The following is a 17,549-nucleotide window of genomic DNA, read 5'->3' as shown; positions in this document are numbered from 1 at the left end:
AAAATATTATATAACAATAATTAATGTATGTGCACAAGATGGGGATATTTTTTAATGAGACGGTACCAAAGTGATAAGATTTAATAGTTGAGTGATCTAGGTGTAATTAACAGAATCTGGTAATCTCGGCTCAATGAAATGACGGAAACATCCTTTGATCCGTTCTGTTGTTGCTTGATTCGGTTACGCTTTTGCTTACTGTATTTGACTGGTCTCCACTGTAGAAATGCCATCGCATATCCTCTAAATTTAAAAAATGCCACCACATGATATTCCTCTCTTGTACGCGGGTTTCAAATCGGATCCCCTACTCATTAAATAATAAAAATAAATTAAAAAAATTGCTTAAAATCTAGGAGTTAGAGTTAAAAAATTTTAAATGACGTTTGAAAATTATAGTTTACTCTTTTGATTTTAAAGTAAAATTTCAAATAAAATAATTATTGGTATAATAGTAAAGTTGTTTAAAAAATTAAATATTATTTAAAGATTACGAGTTCAAATTTGATTAGTGTTATTAATTTAAATTTATAAAAAAATAATTTATCGACATAATTTCATAACACTAAAAGATAATGTTTTTATATTTTATTAAATAAAAAATACTTTTTTTAAATTTTTTATTATAAAAATAATACTTCATAGCCAACCTAATAAAATTAAGGTTTATAGATTTATAGATACACTGTGAGTTAAAATAATTTAATAATAATATTTAAGTGTATATGGCCAAATTTATATTTTTATTTTTTATTTTTTATAATTACTCAAAATTTTTATTATTTCAATTACTTTAAAATATAAAAGTAGATCAACACAAATATTACTTTAAAATGATTTAGTCCTTTGAAGGTACCTTCCAAGAAATCTCAATTATGTCAGTCTATTGGCTTTAAAGCATAGACTAATGTGACCATAGATGCCTATTATTCCGGTTACTAGTTTATTCAACTTTGGAAAGCTATGTCATTCATTTTCTATTCTTGTTGAACTCCTACGATTTGTCCAAAATATTGTGACTTAATTTTAAGTATTGAATATTATAATATTTAAAATATTATTTAAATTTTTTTGGGTAGTACAAATGGTCCACTGCATACGTTTAGAAGTTTATATTATTATAAGATTGAGGGATTAAATCTACCTTCATATGACTGTCGATAATCTACATATATCTATAAGACTAAGATTTTATTTTCAACTCGTGACTCACTTGACTATTTTCCCAACTCAAGGTATGGGTATCACAGGTTTTCGGGAGAATAAGACAATTCAGATCAAATGTTGTGCATTGATCGAGGATTTCTCGTGTTTTTTATTTTTAAAAAAATGTTATTTAGACACTTAAATTTAATTTTTTTATTGACACTCTGTATTAATGTTTCGTAATATGTGCTTATATGATATAAATATACAAAATATCAATATAAAATGTCTTTACAAATATTAAACTAAGTGTTCAAATAGCATTTCCATCATAATAAAGTAATACGCATTTCCATCCAATATTTGTGTTTATGTATTTTGATATTTTTTTCATGTGGTCACAAATTTGCGTATTACTTTCATATTACTTTATAATGCGCAAAATTGTGACCACAAAGTTTAAGTTGGCATACAAGTATAGGAGTTAAATTAATTAAAAAATATAAGTTTAGGGGTAATTGAAATAATAAAAAGTTTAAGTTGTCATATGAAAAAAATATAAAAGTATAGGAGTTAAATTGATTCAAAAATACCGATCTATGATTATAATGAAAAAAACTAAAAATTCAAGTGACCGCGTAAAAAATGTGAAAGTATATAAATAAAAATATATATTTAGCCAAGTGTATATTGAATAAATTTATCAAATACATGTCATGTCTCATAAATAAAAGGCAAAGTAAAAATATATGCAAATTTGTTTATTACTTTATTATAATGAAAATTCAAGATATTTTGTACATTTATATTATATAAACACATTATAAAATATCAATACAGAGTGCCAATAAAAAAAATTTAAGTGTTCAAATATTTTTTTTTTTAACATAAGAAACATGAGAGATTCTCAATCAACACACAACATTCAATCGGGATTGTCCCATCCTTTTGAAAACCTATAGACTACAGCCTTCACATCTAGAGTTGGTGGACAGTTAGATGAGTCGTGAGTCAAAAATTAAGTCTTGACCCCATAGATATACGTAAATTATCGACAGTCACATGAAGACAACCTTAATCTCTCAACTTTATGATAATTCAAACTTCTAAACGTATGTAATGACATAATATTTTAAATATTATAATATTAAATACCTAAAAAATTAAGTCACAATATTTTGGACGAATTATAAGAGTTCGACAAATGGTAAGAGTTCAACAAGAATAGACAATCAATAGCTTGAGCTTTCCAAAGTTGAATAAACTAGTAACTAGAATAATCGGCATCTATGGTCACATTAGTCTATGCTTTAAAGCCAATAGACTGACATAATTGAGATTTCTTGGAAGGTACCTTCAAAGGACTAAACCAATTTTAAAGGATTGTGTGATATTATTAATTGTTTTTGTTTTGAATTTCTTATTTTACAATAAATTAATTATTATATTTTAGTCCTTATCACCATAGTCACTAAATTTTAAATTTTGTTATAATTTAGTCTCTCTTTTAATTTTTGATCAAATTCGTTAACAAAAATTAATATGACGTATGTTAATATAAACCCGTAAAATGATTAATGATAAAATTAACATAAACCCCATGATAAAGTGATTTTGAAAATTATAAGTTCAAATTTTCTTAATACAATTAATTTTTGTTTCTTAAACGACCCACATAAAAGGTACTTTTAAAAAATATTTTATTGATAGGACTCGTAACATTAAAATTTGGTGTTTACTTATATAATAACATATATGTTATGGGTATTTCTCACATTACTCCTTATGAGTTAAGCATGACCCAGCAGATCAGTCCAATCACCCAAAGCACAATAGGCTCAAGGTTGAACTCCTCGTAATAAGATTACACCTCGCTGAAACTCGAGCTCAGACCTTGAACCATGTGAGCTCCAGTGAGCTCCCAGACCTAACCAAGCGAGCTCCCAGCGATGCTTCTAACTCGCTGGCCTAACCCCTTAGCTTGCATAACAACAAAACTACGGAGCAACTAGAGGTTGAGACCCATCCACTTTACCCAAAGCAAACCAAATCCTTGGTAATACGAAGCCCCATTCCCAATTTTATGGAATTGATAAAGACATTTTGTCTCCATGATGTCATTCTTCCACTTTTGGATCTCATGGAATTGTAAATACCCCTCACTATAAATAGGGGTTAAACTACTATTGTAAGGGGAGGCAACCATAATAATATACTATTACTCTACCGGAATAACTAAAGAGCAGTCGTGGAATAAGTATCGTTCTGACCGAACCACGTAAAATTTCCCTACATACCATTTATTTTTGCTTCTACTTTGTTATTTCTCTTTGCATTTGGACTCATTTTCTCATTGCGCGCCTACGAATCACAGTCGACTGATTCTGAACGTAGACAATATATATAAAACGTTAATGTCAACTATTACTGTAAGGGTAACGAAGTAGGAATAAATATACTTTATTTTTAGATAATATGTATTTATTATATGTTATTTTTGACATTTTCATAATTTTATTGATTGGTGATAAATATATGATACTTTAATTATTTAATCGACTAATAAAATTATTTAAAAAATTAAAATAATATAACTGAGAATAAAGTGTATACCAAACATTAACAACCAACCAAATAGTACCCCATTTAATAAGGGGAGATTACTTTCACTCCATGTGAAAGAGATGGTTGACCATAATACAAGAGATTTGATAGGGCAAGTGATATTGTCTAATCAGTGGTGGTTGGAAGTTTATGGCTTAGGGTTAGGGTTAAGTCAATTGGAGAAGTAATGAACTTGTGGGCTAGTGGCGTGTGATTTCTCAATGATTTAGTCTTTGGAAGCTTATGGTTTAGGGTTAAGTCAATTGAAGAAGTAATGAACTGTGGGCCAGTGGCATGTGATTGCTCAATGATTTAGTCTTTGAAGCTTGGAAGGCAAACGCTGCTAAGAGAATGGTTAAACTACTAAGAGAATGGTTAATTGATTCGGAAATGTTATTCTTATAAATAAATTTTATAAATTAATAGAATTTATAATAATAATTATTAAAATATAATAATAAATTTATTTATAATAATAAGGTATTTTAGATGAAGTTTTTAAGAGATTTGTAGAGAAATAAATCGATTAATGACACATATGAGTCTTTCTTTCTAATACTTAAAGTTATTCTTGTGTCTAAAGTTTAGAAAGCAAATAGAGTTATCGTCTCAGTAAAATTATAAACATGCATTTATTAGATGATGATTCTCTTATTTATAAGAGGATGAGACTGAAAAATAGAAAAAGTTTCATAATTTTCAATAGACATTTCAACCACATCAAATATAAGTTTTGCTTGATCTTCTCAATCTCTTAGTTACACTAGTCTTCGGGTGATTTCACTGGCCTTTCGACCACCCCCGTTCTTAAATCAAGTATTTCGCTTCAATTTCTCATAAGCCTGGTGTTTAGAAATATTATTTTAACAATTAGTTGTGATAGGTTTTATGATATTTATTATTATTATTAATATATAAATATCACTAAAACTATCATAATTAAATGTTCAACAATTTATTAATTAAAATACCAAAAAATGGCCTTAGTCCAAAAGTAACCGTTTGGTTCAAAGCCAATGGGATGGCGGGTTCGTAATTTCGTCAAAATGCAAGGTCAAACATCGCGCCTTCTCTGTCTTTGTTATTGCCCCAGGTTTCATATGTGCTTTCATGCTTCTTACAAAAGTCTACCGGGAAACCTGTATTTTTCTCAATGCATTTTTATATATCTTTTTGTGCTTACTTAAAATTTTTTATTGTTCTAATTATATATTTAAATTTATATATTTTTTAATTAATTTAATTTATTTATTTTTAATTTTTTTCATGAGTCAACCCAAACTCTTTATTATTTTAATTATACTCCTAAAATTATATTTTTGAATCAATTTAACTCTAATATTTTTGTGTAAAATAAAAAAATAAAATGAAAAGATAAAAAACACGTTATATTCTATTTATATCAGAATATATAAGTTAAATTCATTCGAAAATATAGGTCCAAAAATATAATCGAAACAATACAAAATTTAGGTTGCCACATGAAAAAGAAACAAAATAAAGGGTTAAATTGACTAAAAAATATAGATTCAATGGTGTAATAGAAATAATAAAAAATTTAGATTATCACATGAAAAAGATCAAAATATGAAAGTTAAATTGATTAAAAAATATAAATTTAAAAGTATAATTAAAATAATAAAAAATTTAAGTTACTATAAGATAAAGTTAAAAATAAAAGTAAAGGAGAAATAGAGTTATGTTATATTGTTCGTATCGGGCAATTTTTATGTTTCTTGATGCGAAATGCAAGGGGTTGGGTGTCTGGGTTTTGTATTATTCACAAAATCTACGTTTCTTATTATTTATTTTACCTATATTGGATGGTATAAGAGTTGTTCAATATAAACAAATAACGAAATGCAGGGAAAAGATATATGTTTGACCAAAGATATATGTTTTACTTATATGTATAACATTTTTGTACATCTTGAACTACATAAGGGGGTATTATGACTAAAATATCCTTCGTCTCACATGCGCCTCACGCGTACTCTATGCATCTCATGAGAGACCTTTTTATCATTGATATACCTTTATATAGCTCAAGATGTACATAAAGGTGTACCAATAGCATTTTCTTAAATAGAATAGGAGTTAAAATGATCGGATAAAACTAGGGTGTTTTTAGCGTATCTTTAAAAAAAGAGGGCGAAAGTGACAATGTATGAAACTACAAGGGCAAAAGTGAGGTTTTGGTTATAAAACCCTGTTTCAGCAGAGGACCGAGGTTGAAGGAGAAAATGGAGTTGCAGAGGGGACTGCCTCTTCTTGCACAGCAATTCAAAGCGCTCTTCGCCAAGAACCTGCTCCTCTCATGGCGGCAGAAGCGTTCCACGTTTCTACAGCTCTTCTCGTCGCTCTTCTTCATCTTCCTCATCTTCTGCATCCAGAAGGCGATCGAGGCTCGCTACGCCTCCACCACCACATTCGACAACCTCTTCGACCCCGAGCCGCTCTCCAACCCTCCGATTCCGCCATGCGAGGATAAGTTCTACATCAAGCTCCCCTGCTTCGACTTCGTCTGGAGCGGCAACGGTAGCGCCACAATCCGATCCATTGTGAGCCGAATTTTGGCCAATAATCCTGGCGGTCCAATTCCTACAAACAAGGTAAATTTTAAATGTGTTTGATGCTTGTGCAAGGGAAAGTGAACTGAAATGAAAGGAAGTGTGGGGAAAGTGATGAGTTTCTTTGTTTGATTTTGTGAAGAAAATGAAACAATTTATAAGCCTTAATCCGCATGAATTTTAGCTAGCTGTTAATTACTATCTAGTCTTTATTTTCTGTAAGGTCTTATAACTCATACTATACCAAGTGTATCGCATCGAGTTCTTCTCAGTCTTCCTCTACCTCTTGTACTAAATGCTTGCTGAAAATGGAGAGAAAATGAGAAGAAACTAAATTTTCTTCTTTGTTTTTTTTTTTTTTTTTCCAGTTCAAAATGAGAAAAAGGAAGGAACTTCTCCCATTCCTTTTTCTAAAAATATTTGAAATAAAAGATATAGGAGAGGCAAGTTACAATGTTACACGATCGAAGTTGAAATATTTTGGGATCGATCACATGGATTGTTAACTTGGTCAGAAAGGGTTCTTGAGAGTTTAATACGATTCCTTGTTCTTCGAGTGTAGTTCAAATTTAGAAAAGGAATAAATTCAACTTATGCAACGTCCAATAATGAATGAGAATGTAAAAATATGAAAAATATTCCTCATGCTTCTGTTGTGGAGTCAAAAAATCAAGACCAAGAGAGCTTCATACAAGTCTTTGCATACATGTCCCAATGAGAAAAAAAGTGAATGTATATTTCATCTAAAAAGGAAGCAAAGAAGTAGTCAATGTAAGTAAGAAGAAAAGCTTATAAAAATTTGTTCCAAAAACTTGACACGAAAATGGGGAAAGAGATAAGTACAAGTTGGTTAAAGCGAGAGAAAGATAAACAAGGGATTTTGAGACAAGTGAAGTGCATAAAAGGTGAAGACCCAAAAGAAATGGTAAACGAGAAGGTGATCAAGGGGAGATAAAAGAAATCTTCCAGATTATTCAATAAATGTGGAGAAGCAAATATTATGTTGAGGCATTGTGGCAATTCCAAAGAAGATAAGAATTACAGTTCTATTGACTTCTTGCTCAAAAAATGTGAAGCAATACATGGAAAAGATGAAAATAGAAAAAAGTTTGACTAGATAATATTTTGATGGAAGCGTGGAAATGCATGGGAGAAGAAAGCATCTTATAGTTTACAAAACTAATTGACATGGTCGTAAATTGAAGAGGATGCTTTGTGAGTAGAGATAGTGCCCATTTACAAGGGCAAATGAGATATTCAAAAATGTGAAAATTATAGAGGGGATCAAGTGAATGAGATATTATGAAACTTTGGGGAATGATGATTGAGAAACTGTTCAGAAAAGAAACCAAGGGACACAGAAGCAACCAAAAAAGAACTAACTACAATACAAATATTTCTTCAGATGTAAACTGCTCTCTCTGTCTCTCTATACCTACCTACCTACCTACCTACTTTAGTGGCATTAAAATCACTTCTATAACTCAATCTCTTAATTTGTTATTATCACGTTCACATTCTCTAAACTTGTTTCTGGAAATTTTCAGAAACATTTTTGACTTCAAGAGCAAAGCTAACAGTCAGCATGAATGTCCCTTTTTATCATGCTCCAATAGCATAAAAAATATTTTGTAACAACACAAAAGGAATCAATCTCAATAAAATCATAAGATTTTTCTTCTATTTTTGTTCACGTAGGTTCAATCTTTTAGAACAAGAAGTGAAGTGGATGAATGGCTTTTCAGCAATCCTATGAGGTGCCCTGGAGCTCTTCATTTTATAGAGAGAAATGCCAGTGTAATAAGCTATGGTTTACAGACTAATTCTACTCCTGTTTCAAGACGAGGACATTTTGAAGATCCCACATTTAAATTCCAAATTCCTCTTCAAGTTGCGGCTGAACGTGAAATTGCAAGATCTCTTATTGGAGGTATTAAATATGCCACAGTTTCAATCCTTTTATATCTGGAAATGCACTGTAAAATGCAAAGCTCTGACCCTAGTTGACTAAATAAATCACTTACTCCTGAATTCATGCACATCAGATCCAAACTTTAGCTGGGTTGTCAATCTGAAGGAATTTGCTCACCCTGCACTGGAGATTTTTTCTGCCGTGGGTTCAGTAGGACCAACCTTCTTCCTTGCAATTGCTATGTTTGGTTTTGTCTTTCAAATTAGTTCTTTGGTCACAGAGAAAGAACTCAAACTTCGCCAGGTAGTGACTTGTTTTCTAATTTAATCATAAAACAAAAAAATTACATTCCCATATCCTTTCAAAAGAATTTTCATGTTCTTTTTTGCTTTGTTTTAACAGGCAATGGCTATTATGGGTCTTTATGATACTGCCTATTGGTTTTCTTGGCTCACATGGGAAGGAATTATCACTCTTCTCTCGTCACTTCTTACAGTTCTCTTTGGAATGATGTTTCAATTTGATTTTTTCTTGAACAACAGTTTTGCAGTTGTATTTCTTCTTTTCGTTCTTTTCCAGTTTAATATGGTAAGCTTTGTTATATCCATTTAGAACTATCTTCTTCTTGTTTCTGATCAAGCAAACTGCATTCTCAGACTCTAATAGTTGATCCGTCTTTGTGGCTTCTGATGCTAGATTGGTTTTGCCTTCATGCTGTCAACCTTCATTAGCAAGTCATCTTCATCTACTACTGTGGGTTTCTCCATATTTATTATTGGTTTTCTAACTCAGGCAAGTGTCCCTCTCTTAAATTCTGAAACAGGTATTACTGATCTAGTCATTATAATGGATCTTTCTTTAATCATTGCAGCTTGTTACACAATTTGGATTTCCATACAGTTCTAGTTTCTCTAGTACATATCGCGTCATCTGGTCATTCTTCCCACCAAACCTTCTTGCCGAAGGTCTTCAATTGCTGTCTGATGCAACAGCCACCCCTCAAGATCCTGGAATCAGTTGGAAAAGAAGAGGGAAATGTGCACCAAATGATACCGAGTGTGTGATTTCATTGGTACGTTCATTATTGCAATCTGAAAACCAATTGTTTGCCTGCAACCATCCCCTGCCTCCCAATCCCCCAGGGGGAGCATGTGTCTCTTATTGTTATTCACTTTATTCTCCAATAAAGCTTAATATTGGTCATTGCAGTTAACCTATCATAATTTTGATGTTATTGGCAGAATGATATTTATATATGGCTCATGTCAACATTCATTCTGTGGTTTGTTTTGGCAATCTACTTTGACAATATTACCCCAAACACATCGGGCGTGAGAAAATCAGTTTTTTACTTTCTAAACCCTGGATATTGGACAGGGAAAGGTGGAGACAAGGTGGCAGGTAATGGAATTTAACTAACAATGAAATTTGGTTATTTCTCTTGGTTGATTTGGTTTGATGACTAATGCTTTACCTCACCCTTTTCTTAGAGGGTGGCATTTGTAGTTGCATAAGTTCAGTTCCCACACTAGAAAATATTACTTCAGATGACGGAGATGTACTTGAAGAAGAAAATATTGTGAAACAAGAAGCAATGGAAGATGTAGTTGATCCAAACATTGCTGTTCAAATACGTGGTCTTGTAAAGATATATCCTGGTGCGACAAAGATTGGTTGTTGTAAATGTAAGAAGACCTCACATTATCATGCTCTTAAGGTAAAAAGGTATCCTTTCACCTTAGATATTTTTATGGGGGAAATAAGGATTTATTTCAGAAATAAACACAACGTTGCATCAACACCCAGGTTGTTGTGAGGTTCCATGTCACCTTACACCCTCTGCTGACAAAAATAAATAAGGAGTAAGAAAAATCCATCCATATTACTATTAGCATTCCACCTACATAGAGGGGACACCATTTGATATGAACCCTTATGGATCTTCGACTTATCTTTGCTGTCTAACATTTTACCTCGCAGTAGTTAGTGAAGGGAAGGCATCTTCTCATTAGCATTTATGTATTTTCCCAGATATTTATTAATTACATAAGCATTGGATGACACATACAGCAAACATGAAATGCACCTTACTTTCAGGGGTTGTGGGTGAACTTTGCTAAAGACCAGCTATTTTGTCTTCTTGGGCCCAATGGAGCTGGAAAAACCACTGTAATTAATTGTTTGACTGGAGTAACACCTATAACTGCTGGAGATGGTAAGGAGTTCTTCTTGAAGTTTTTATATTACCAACTGGGATTTCTTTTGATAATAAAGGTGGAATGAGATTAACCAACAATGATATGTCATGTTACAGCATTAGTATATGGATATTCCATCCGGAGCTCTGTTGGCATGTCAAATATTCGAAGAACCATAGGAGTCTGTCCACAGGTGCTTCCACTCTTTCTTATCTCTTAAGTTCTTCAACAATTTAACAGACTTTATTCTACTGGTATTCTACTTTCATCCAGAAAACAAGATTGATTTCTGTTTCATTTCACAGTTCGATATTCTTTGGGATGCACTGTCTGGCCAAGAGCACCTCCACCTATTTGCAAGTATTAAAGGCCTTCCTCCAGCTTCAATTGAATCGGTATGTGCTATGCAAAAGGCTAGAACTGATTTTACAGATACTTATTTCATTAGTATCCAATTGGTTGTGTTTGATTACATTAAGCCAATAAAGATGTTACCATCAGTTGGTTGTGCTCATTAAAATTTAATTTTTCTTTAAAGGTTATTGATATATTTTAACATGAATCCTCTTTGTCAACCCCAGGTTGCACAGAAATCATTAGCAGAAGTGAGGCTTACTGAGGCAGCTAAAATAAGAGCTGGTAGTTACAGTGGAGGAATGAAACGCCGGCTGAGTGTTGCAATTGCTCTTATTGGTGACCCGAAGTTAGTCATATTGGATGAACCAGTATGCAGATTAGATATTCATCCTTCATATAGGTTCACTCACTCCATTTGCTCATCAGAGGTTCTGTTTAATTTGCAGACAACTGGTATGGATCCAATCACTCGGAGGCATGTTTGGGACATAATTGAGGATGCAAAAAAAGGGCGGGCCATAATACTAACTACCCATTCAATGGAGGAGGCTGATATTTTGAGTGACCGCATAGGAATCATGGCAAAGGGTAGGCTTCGCTGTATTGGAACATCAATCAGGTTGAAGTCACGGTTTGGAACTGGTTTTATTGCAAATATAAGCTTCTCTGGAGGGGTTAATGGAACTCCTGTCAGAGGGGAAGAAGTTACCACCATGCATCATGAGGCTGTGAAACAGTTCTTTAAAAGTGTATGTTGGATGACAGAGCTTTGAATATATTCTTTTACACCATACATCATTTAATTCTGAACTGAGAATGCTTTGACAGCATTTGGATGTTGTGCCAAAAGAGGAGAACAAGTCATTCATGACATATGTTATTCCCCATGACAAGGAGAAGCTATTGACGGTAAACACCTTTCACTTTTTGGATTTTTCTAAGTTTAACTGTCTAAATGCTTGAAATTCGAAAATCACTACTCTAAAAAGGGTGTACCTAGTGTATGATACTCTCAACTTTGCAAGGGTCAAGGGAGGGTCATGTTTGTACACATTCTTCTCCTTACTGTTTTACAAATAAGCAGCTTCCACAACTCAAACCTATGACTTTCTGCTCACAAAGGAACAATCTTACTCAGTGAAGTGTTGATACAATGGAGAATCCGTGAGCTGCATAATCATAAATTTGGATTCATGACATGGTTCAAAACTCATTTTCAACGGATTATTCAAATTTCAAAAATTCTTACAGCAAAAGTAGCAATTTTTATCTCAGGAAAGCCTACATCTTGTTGCAGGAGATCAATATTCAGTTAAAAATTTTTGGAACATGAAAATCTTCTTCTCCATTATTATCATTACTTTGATCTCTTTTTAGTGGGGTGGGATTACTAAATGGGGGCATTGCGTTACAAAGATGCAAAATTCCATTGGCAATGTAAGTCTATAGTTCTCTCAAGTTACATACTGAGGAGTGAGGAAATTCTTTTCAAGTTTATTGGTCCTCTTTTTAGGTTCAACACCAAACGGGACTTGTACTAGGTTGCCCCATCTGCATATTCCTAGCCAAAGTGTTCCCAATTATGAGCTGTTCTCTAAAATACATAATGTATGTATTTAGTAACCTACCAAGATTTCTCAATTACAGTCAGATTTGCCTTAAAAATGCATCTACTTGTGGAATTCATTTGTGAAATCCTGTATGATCTCAACCTTTTCTTTTTCTTTCTTTTTTTTTTTTTTGCGACTATGTCCTTGAAGAATTTCTTTGCGGAGCTTCAAGATAGAGAAGGAGAATTTGGCATAGCAGACATACAACTTGGTCTTACTACTCTGGAAGAAGTTTTTCTAAATATCGCAAAGCAGGCAGAGCTGGAAAGTGCTGCAGCTGATGGGAGCTTGGCAACTCTGACCTTGACTTCAGGAACTGAAGTTCAGGTTTGCATTAGACTGATAATCCATATGGCTTATACTTTGGACAAATTACCATTACAATGGTTTTGTTTAATGACTTCTCAAATTCAAGATGGAGATAGTTTACCTTAGATAAAAAATTTGTGTCACATTATAAACAGCCCCCCCCTCCCCCTCAACCCTCAACACACACACGCACCCATTCTGATCCTAACTTAGAATAAGGTCTAATTAATGAAGATGATGAAATAGAGCCCCCAGTATAGTTGTTGATGGACTAGAATACAATAATCTGTGAGATGATGGTACCAAATTATTGTGGTTATGTGTTCAAGGTGTGTCACATCTTGATAACTGGAATTCTCAGAGTGCAAATGACCAGTTATATGAAGACGTGAGAATGAGGACTGTTTCCAGTATTGTTCGTACACAAATTGTGTCTTGAGATGATTTATGGTGTTTTCCATGTAAAAACTAATTCCGTGAACTTTTTCCATTATTGTAGGATCTTAGATGTAAGTCTGTTGAGATCAAACCACATTAAATTTGTGTTACTTTTTTCTTGATTTCTGTTTGTGATGCTTGTGATCCGATTCCTATCATTCTTCTTTCACACTGGTTATGCAGATACCAGTAGGAGCCAGGTTCATTGGGATTCCTGGAACAGAGACTGCAGAGAATCCTAGAGGTGTTATGGTTGAAGTATACTGGGAGCAAGATGACTCTGGTGCCCTCTGCATCTCTGGCCACTCGCCTGAAACTCCAGTACCTCCTCATGTTCAACTAACGGCTTCTTCAACGACCACTCCCCACCGAAATATATTAGGCCGGGCAGGATCGGTTCAAGGAATTGTGATCAATCCTGATCAAGTCACTCAATGATACCCTTCCTCTGAGACATCACATAGGTATGTTGTGCCTAGACTTTGTAAATGAAGTTTGCAATGTGTGTCTATTATCATTCATTTTGGCTTTTTAGCACTATTGGTCCTGTAAAAGTATTTCCGTACATTACATGAACTCTTTAAACTATTAATTGCAACAATTAAATCTTCACAATGCGTTTGGGAGAGGGTATAGTGATCATTTGGTATAATAACACAAGGTCAAACTCTTTACTCTCTAATCAAAATAACACGCAAGAACCGTATTTTGAATCTTTGGTCCTTTAATAGAGGTAAGGCCGCGAACAAGTTTAGTTGTATTTATAATAGCTTGAGGTTGTTTGTTTACAATTTTGCTGAGTTCAACTTCAGCTCATTTACTTTGAACAGCGTGTGAACTATCTTCAAATAAGTTTTTCAGAAATTCTAAATCTAAAGTTCATTTTAAACTTGATTTTAAGTTCATTCAGGTAGAACATATAAAATTAATATATTTTAATATACATTTAATTTTGAATAACATAAATAATATGACAAAAATTCTCAATTGAAAAAACCATGCATTGTTTCAAAATGAGTCTCAAACGATCTAGAAATGAGCACTTAAATAAGATTGTTCATGAGATGAAGAGAGTCAAACACCCTCTAGCTCAAACTCCACTTGTTTACTAATTGAGCTTAAAAATTAAATTTAAACTTGTTCATTTAATTAAATAAACAAGCATAAACGAGTCAAAATTGAGCTGTGACTCTGCCCATTTGCAATCCTAACCCTAAACAATTTAAAGGGGTTCCTATTTCTTTACACATGAAGACAAGGCTTCATGCTGCATTAGTGCAAGTCATGCAGTCACTCTTCCCTTGGCCTCTACCTCTACTTCTCATTCCAATAGGCAAACAGTTCTCCCAGTTTTCAGAACCTGATGAAGTGTTACAACCTCAAATGAGTTACCAGTTTTCCCAGCCATAGTAGGGCTTCAGGCTCGGGCCTTTTCTCTCTTTAACATAGCTCCATTTCAGGCTCAAAGTCAGGACCAGACCAAGTCGAATGCAGTGCCAAGCCATCAATGGTGCCATAGACATCTTTGGACCTAGGGTGGGATGTGTCCCCAACCAGAAACTTATGCACTCTATCTTCCAGTTCTATCCAGCTATATGCAGAAATCTTTCGCACACACTTACTTCTCATCAGAAGTCGCACCCTCGCGGCTTCTTGCCATCGACCTACAGCAGCGTAAATGTTGGAAAGGAGGACGTAGTTCCCAGAATTCTCAGGCTCTAGTTCTAGCAATCTATCGACAGCAATCTCTGCAAGCTCCACATTCAAGTGAATCCTGCTTGCACTTAGCAAGATACCCCATATCACAGAATTGGGTTCCACTTCCATCTGAGATACGAATTCGTAAGCTTCTTGTAGTCTCCCAGAACGACAAAGAAGGTCCACGATACAAGCATAGTGTTCTATCTTCGGGGTAATGTCATGCTCGCTTCGCATCCTCCCGAACAACTCGTAGCCCAGCTCTACCCGGCCTGCGTGGGTGCAGGCGGTAAGCAGCCCAACAAATGTTATGTCATCCGGGTGAATCCCTATTTCATGCATTTTTCCATACAGAGAAATTGCATCCTCTCCAAGACCATTCACTGCCAGCCCCATAATCATCGAGTTCCAACTAACAACATCTCTATGGGGCATTCTGTCGAACACTTGACGAGCTTTCTCTATGTTCCCGCACTTGGAATACATAGCCAACAATGCCGAGGCTAACTGAATGTTTGACTCAAAACCAAGGCACTCCACATAGCGACCAACGCACTCCCCAGCTTCCACAGAGCCTAGCCTAGCACAAGCTGATAGAACACTCACAAGAGTGACATCGTTGGGCTCTATTCCTTCGCTTTTCATGCATTCGAAAAGCTCCAATGCCTCAACTGGTCTCCCATTTTGAGCATAGCCCGCAATCATAGCACTCCATGCTACGACGTCTCTTTCATCCATCTGATTAAACTCCCAACGTGCCTCATCCACAGCCCCACATTTTACGTACATTTCCAGCAACGCCGTTGAAACTATCATATTGCGACGCAGACTGTAATGGTCAATGGATCTCTTCACTCTCAATCCCATTTCCAAATTCCCAAGCTTGGTACACAAGGACAGTGCATTCACCACGGTAAATTCGTTTGGACAGCAGCCCTCAGCCTGCATTCTTTCAAAAATCCTAAACCCCTCGAGATAATCTCCATTATGCACGTGGCAAGAAAGCATGGCATTAAAGGAAGCAATGGTTCTCTCAGGCATTTCGTCGAACAGCTTTCTTGCCATTAAAACATCACCGGATTTTGAGTACCCGGAGATCAAACAATTATAACAAATAGGATCTTTGATTACGATCCCATCAAAAATCTGCTTTGCCGAGCCCACATCGCCAATTTTGGCATAAAAATCAATCAGAGCGGTTTGAACATACACACTGGAGTCTAGCCCATGGTTTATCGCCAAAGAATGAACTTGTTCCCCTACATCTCTAGCTAACAAAGAAGAACACGATTTGAGAACGGAGGGAACCGTGTAACAATCAATCCGGGTGTCCGTACTATGCATGGACACAAACTCGTCAATGGCTTCTCTGTTCAAAGAGAGCCTAGAGCACGCAGAAATGATGGAATTGCAGCAAAGGGTATGGTCTGATTGGGGGATTTGATCGAACACCTTGCGGGCATACTTAATGGAAGACGCGCCCAAGAGTTTCTTGATGAATAGCGGGGTCAGAGACGAATACTTGGTGATGAGGAGAGCATGAAGCTGCTTGAACTGGGCTATGTGCAGAGGGGAGTGAAGTAAGCTTATCAGATGATGTTCCATTGATGTAATCCAGCAGCTTGACGTCGATTTACGGCCGATGCCATGAAACAATATTTCCAATAATTTAGGGCCCCTTCGGCCCAAGCAAGCACTGGAATTTAAGCCTTTTTATAAGAACCATTTCACTTTTTAGAAAAGTAATTTAGTATTTGATTAGAACATTTAAAAACGCTTTTAATGTTGTTATGCGTTCGACTATTATTTCATAATTAAAGAAATGACAAATCACTTGAAAAACTCATATGTACTTCTCAACATATTAAAGAGTCATTTGGCTTATGAAATAAGACGTGATAAATTAATAAATAAAAATTATTTTATATTTATGCACGTGATATAATAAATTGAATGTGTTAGAAATTACTCGAATATAAGATAACATAATTTGGGAGGTTGAGATATATTATCAATGATAAGATAATGAGCAAAATGATTATTTTGTCTCACAAATATAAATATTTAAAAAATAAAAAAATTTAAAATTTATAATATAAGTATTTTGGTTATTTTTATATTATTCTAGATCTATTCTTACATTAACTAAATAGAAAATAAGATTAAATATAGGATATCCTATAAGAAAGTCTTGCAAGTCAAATATTTAGAATTCAGAACTAAAAATTTCAAAAATAAACAATTAATTGTTGATTGTTTATACTATGATATTTTATCCACAAACTAAATAAATTCTACAAGTGTAAATAATACTTTTCACTATAAAATAATTAAATTAAGAGAAAATTATAATATAAATAAATTCTTTTACTCAAAACAATATAAATAATTGAAATAATTATACTTGAAAACATTAATAAACATCTTAAACTTCATTTCTAATAGGAGGAGCACTAGTTTGCCAAATTATTTTTAGACCAAATTTGTTAATAAATCCTAAACCCTAAGATTGCGTTCTCTTTACTTTTTAATTTTTAGTTTTAAGTTTTGCATTCATTTTCAATTTTCTATTTTGATAGTCTGTTTTTAGAAAATTGAAAACTCGTTCTCTTTATTATTTTGAAAAACTATTTCTCAAAACAAAAAATTAAAAAATGCGTTCTTTTTGTCATTTTGAAAATAATTTTTTAATGATATTTTATTCAAT

At 33.8% G+C, this 17,549-nt stretch overlaps 2 protein-coding genes across 3 annotated transcripts; one reads left to right on the top strand and one right to left on the bottom strand.

The window, feature by feature from the left end:
• Positions 1-5,971: 5,971 nt before the first annotated feature.
• Positions 5,972-13,759, top strand: LOC127789666 (ABC transporter A family member 2). 2 transcript variants are annotated; one of them, XM_052318612.1, is made up of 16 exons: positions 5,972-6,362; positions 8,019-8,250; positions 8,366-8,535; positions 8,635-8,820; positions 8,929-9,024; positions 9,104-9,304; positions 9,474-9,633; positions 9,723-9,949; positions 10,330-10,447; positions 10,547-10,623; positions 10,736-10,825; positions 11,012-11,155; positions 11,234-11,536; positions 11,616-11,696; positions 12,548-12,724; positions 13,328-13,759. In XM_052318612.1, exons 1-16 carry the CDS (start codon positions 5,994-5,996, stop codon positions 13,580-13,582), a joined length of 2,886 nt encoding a protein of 961 aa, XP_052174572.1. In that variant the 5' UTR covers positions 5,972-5,993; the 3' UTR covers positions 13,583-13,759. The 2 variants fall into 2 exon arrangements, with proteins under 2 accessions (XP_052174572.1, XP_052174571.1); XM_052318611.1 differs by having other exon boundaries at positions 11,012-11,536.
• Positions 13,760-14,169: 410 nt separating this feature from the next.
• On the bottom strand, positions 14,170-16,603 carry LOC127789668 (pentatricopeptide repeat-containing protein At1g08070, chloroplastic-like). The gene has a single exon (XM_052318614.1). It carries the CDS (start codon positions 16,445-16,447, stop codon positions 14,585-14,587), a length of 1,863 nt encoding a protein of 620 aa, XP_052174574.1. The 5' UTR covers positions 16,448-16,603; the 3' UTR covers positions 14,170-14,584.
• Positions 16,604-17,549: the final 946 nt, after the last annotated feature.

The sequence above is a fragment of the Diospyros lotus genome, chromosome 14, assembly GCF_014633365.1.
Source record: "Diospyros lotus cultivar Yz01 chromosome 14, ASM1463336v1, whole genome shotgun sequence".
NCBI lineage: Eukaryota > Viridiplantae > Streptophyta > Magnoliopsida > Ericales > Ebenaceae > Diospyros > Diospyros lotus.
Note: the sequence above shows the minus strand (reverse complement) of the source record. Positions and strands in the feature narration are given on the sequence as shown.

Coding starts and splice junctions, on each gene's coding strand:
- LOC127789666 (XM_052318611.1), top strand. CDS start 5,994: ATGGAGTTGCAGAGGGGACTGCCTCTTCTTGCACAGCAATTCAAAGCG. Junction 9,950..10,329: donor CACATTATCATGCTCTTAAG/GTAAAAAGGTAT, acceptor CCTTACTTTCAG/GGGTTGTGGGTGAACTTTGC. Junction 11,697..12,547: donor ACAAGGAGAAGCTATTGACG/GTAAACACCTTT, acceptor ATGTCCTTGAAG/AATTTCTTTGCGGAGCTTCA.
- LOC127789668 (XM_052318614.1), bottom strand. CDS start 16,447: ATGGAACATCATCTGATAAGCTTACTTCACTCCCCTCTGCACATAGCC.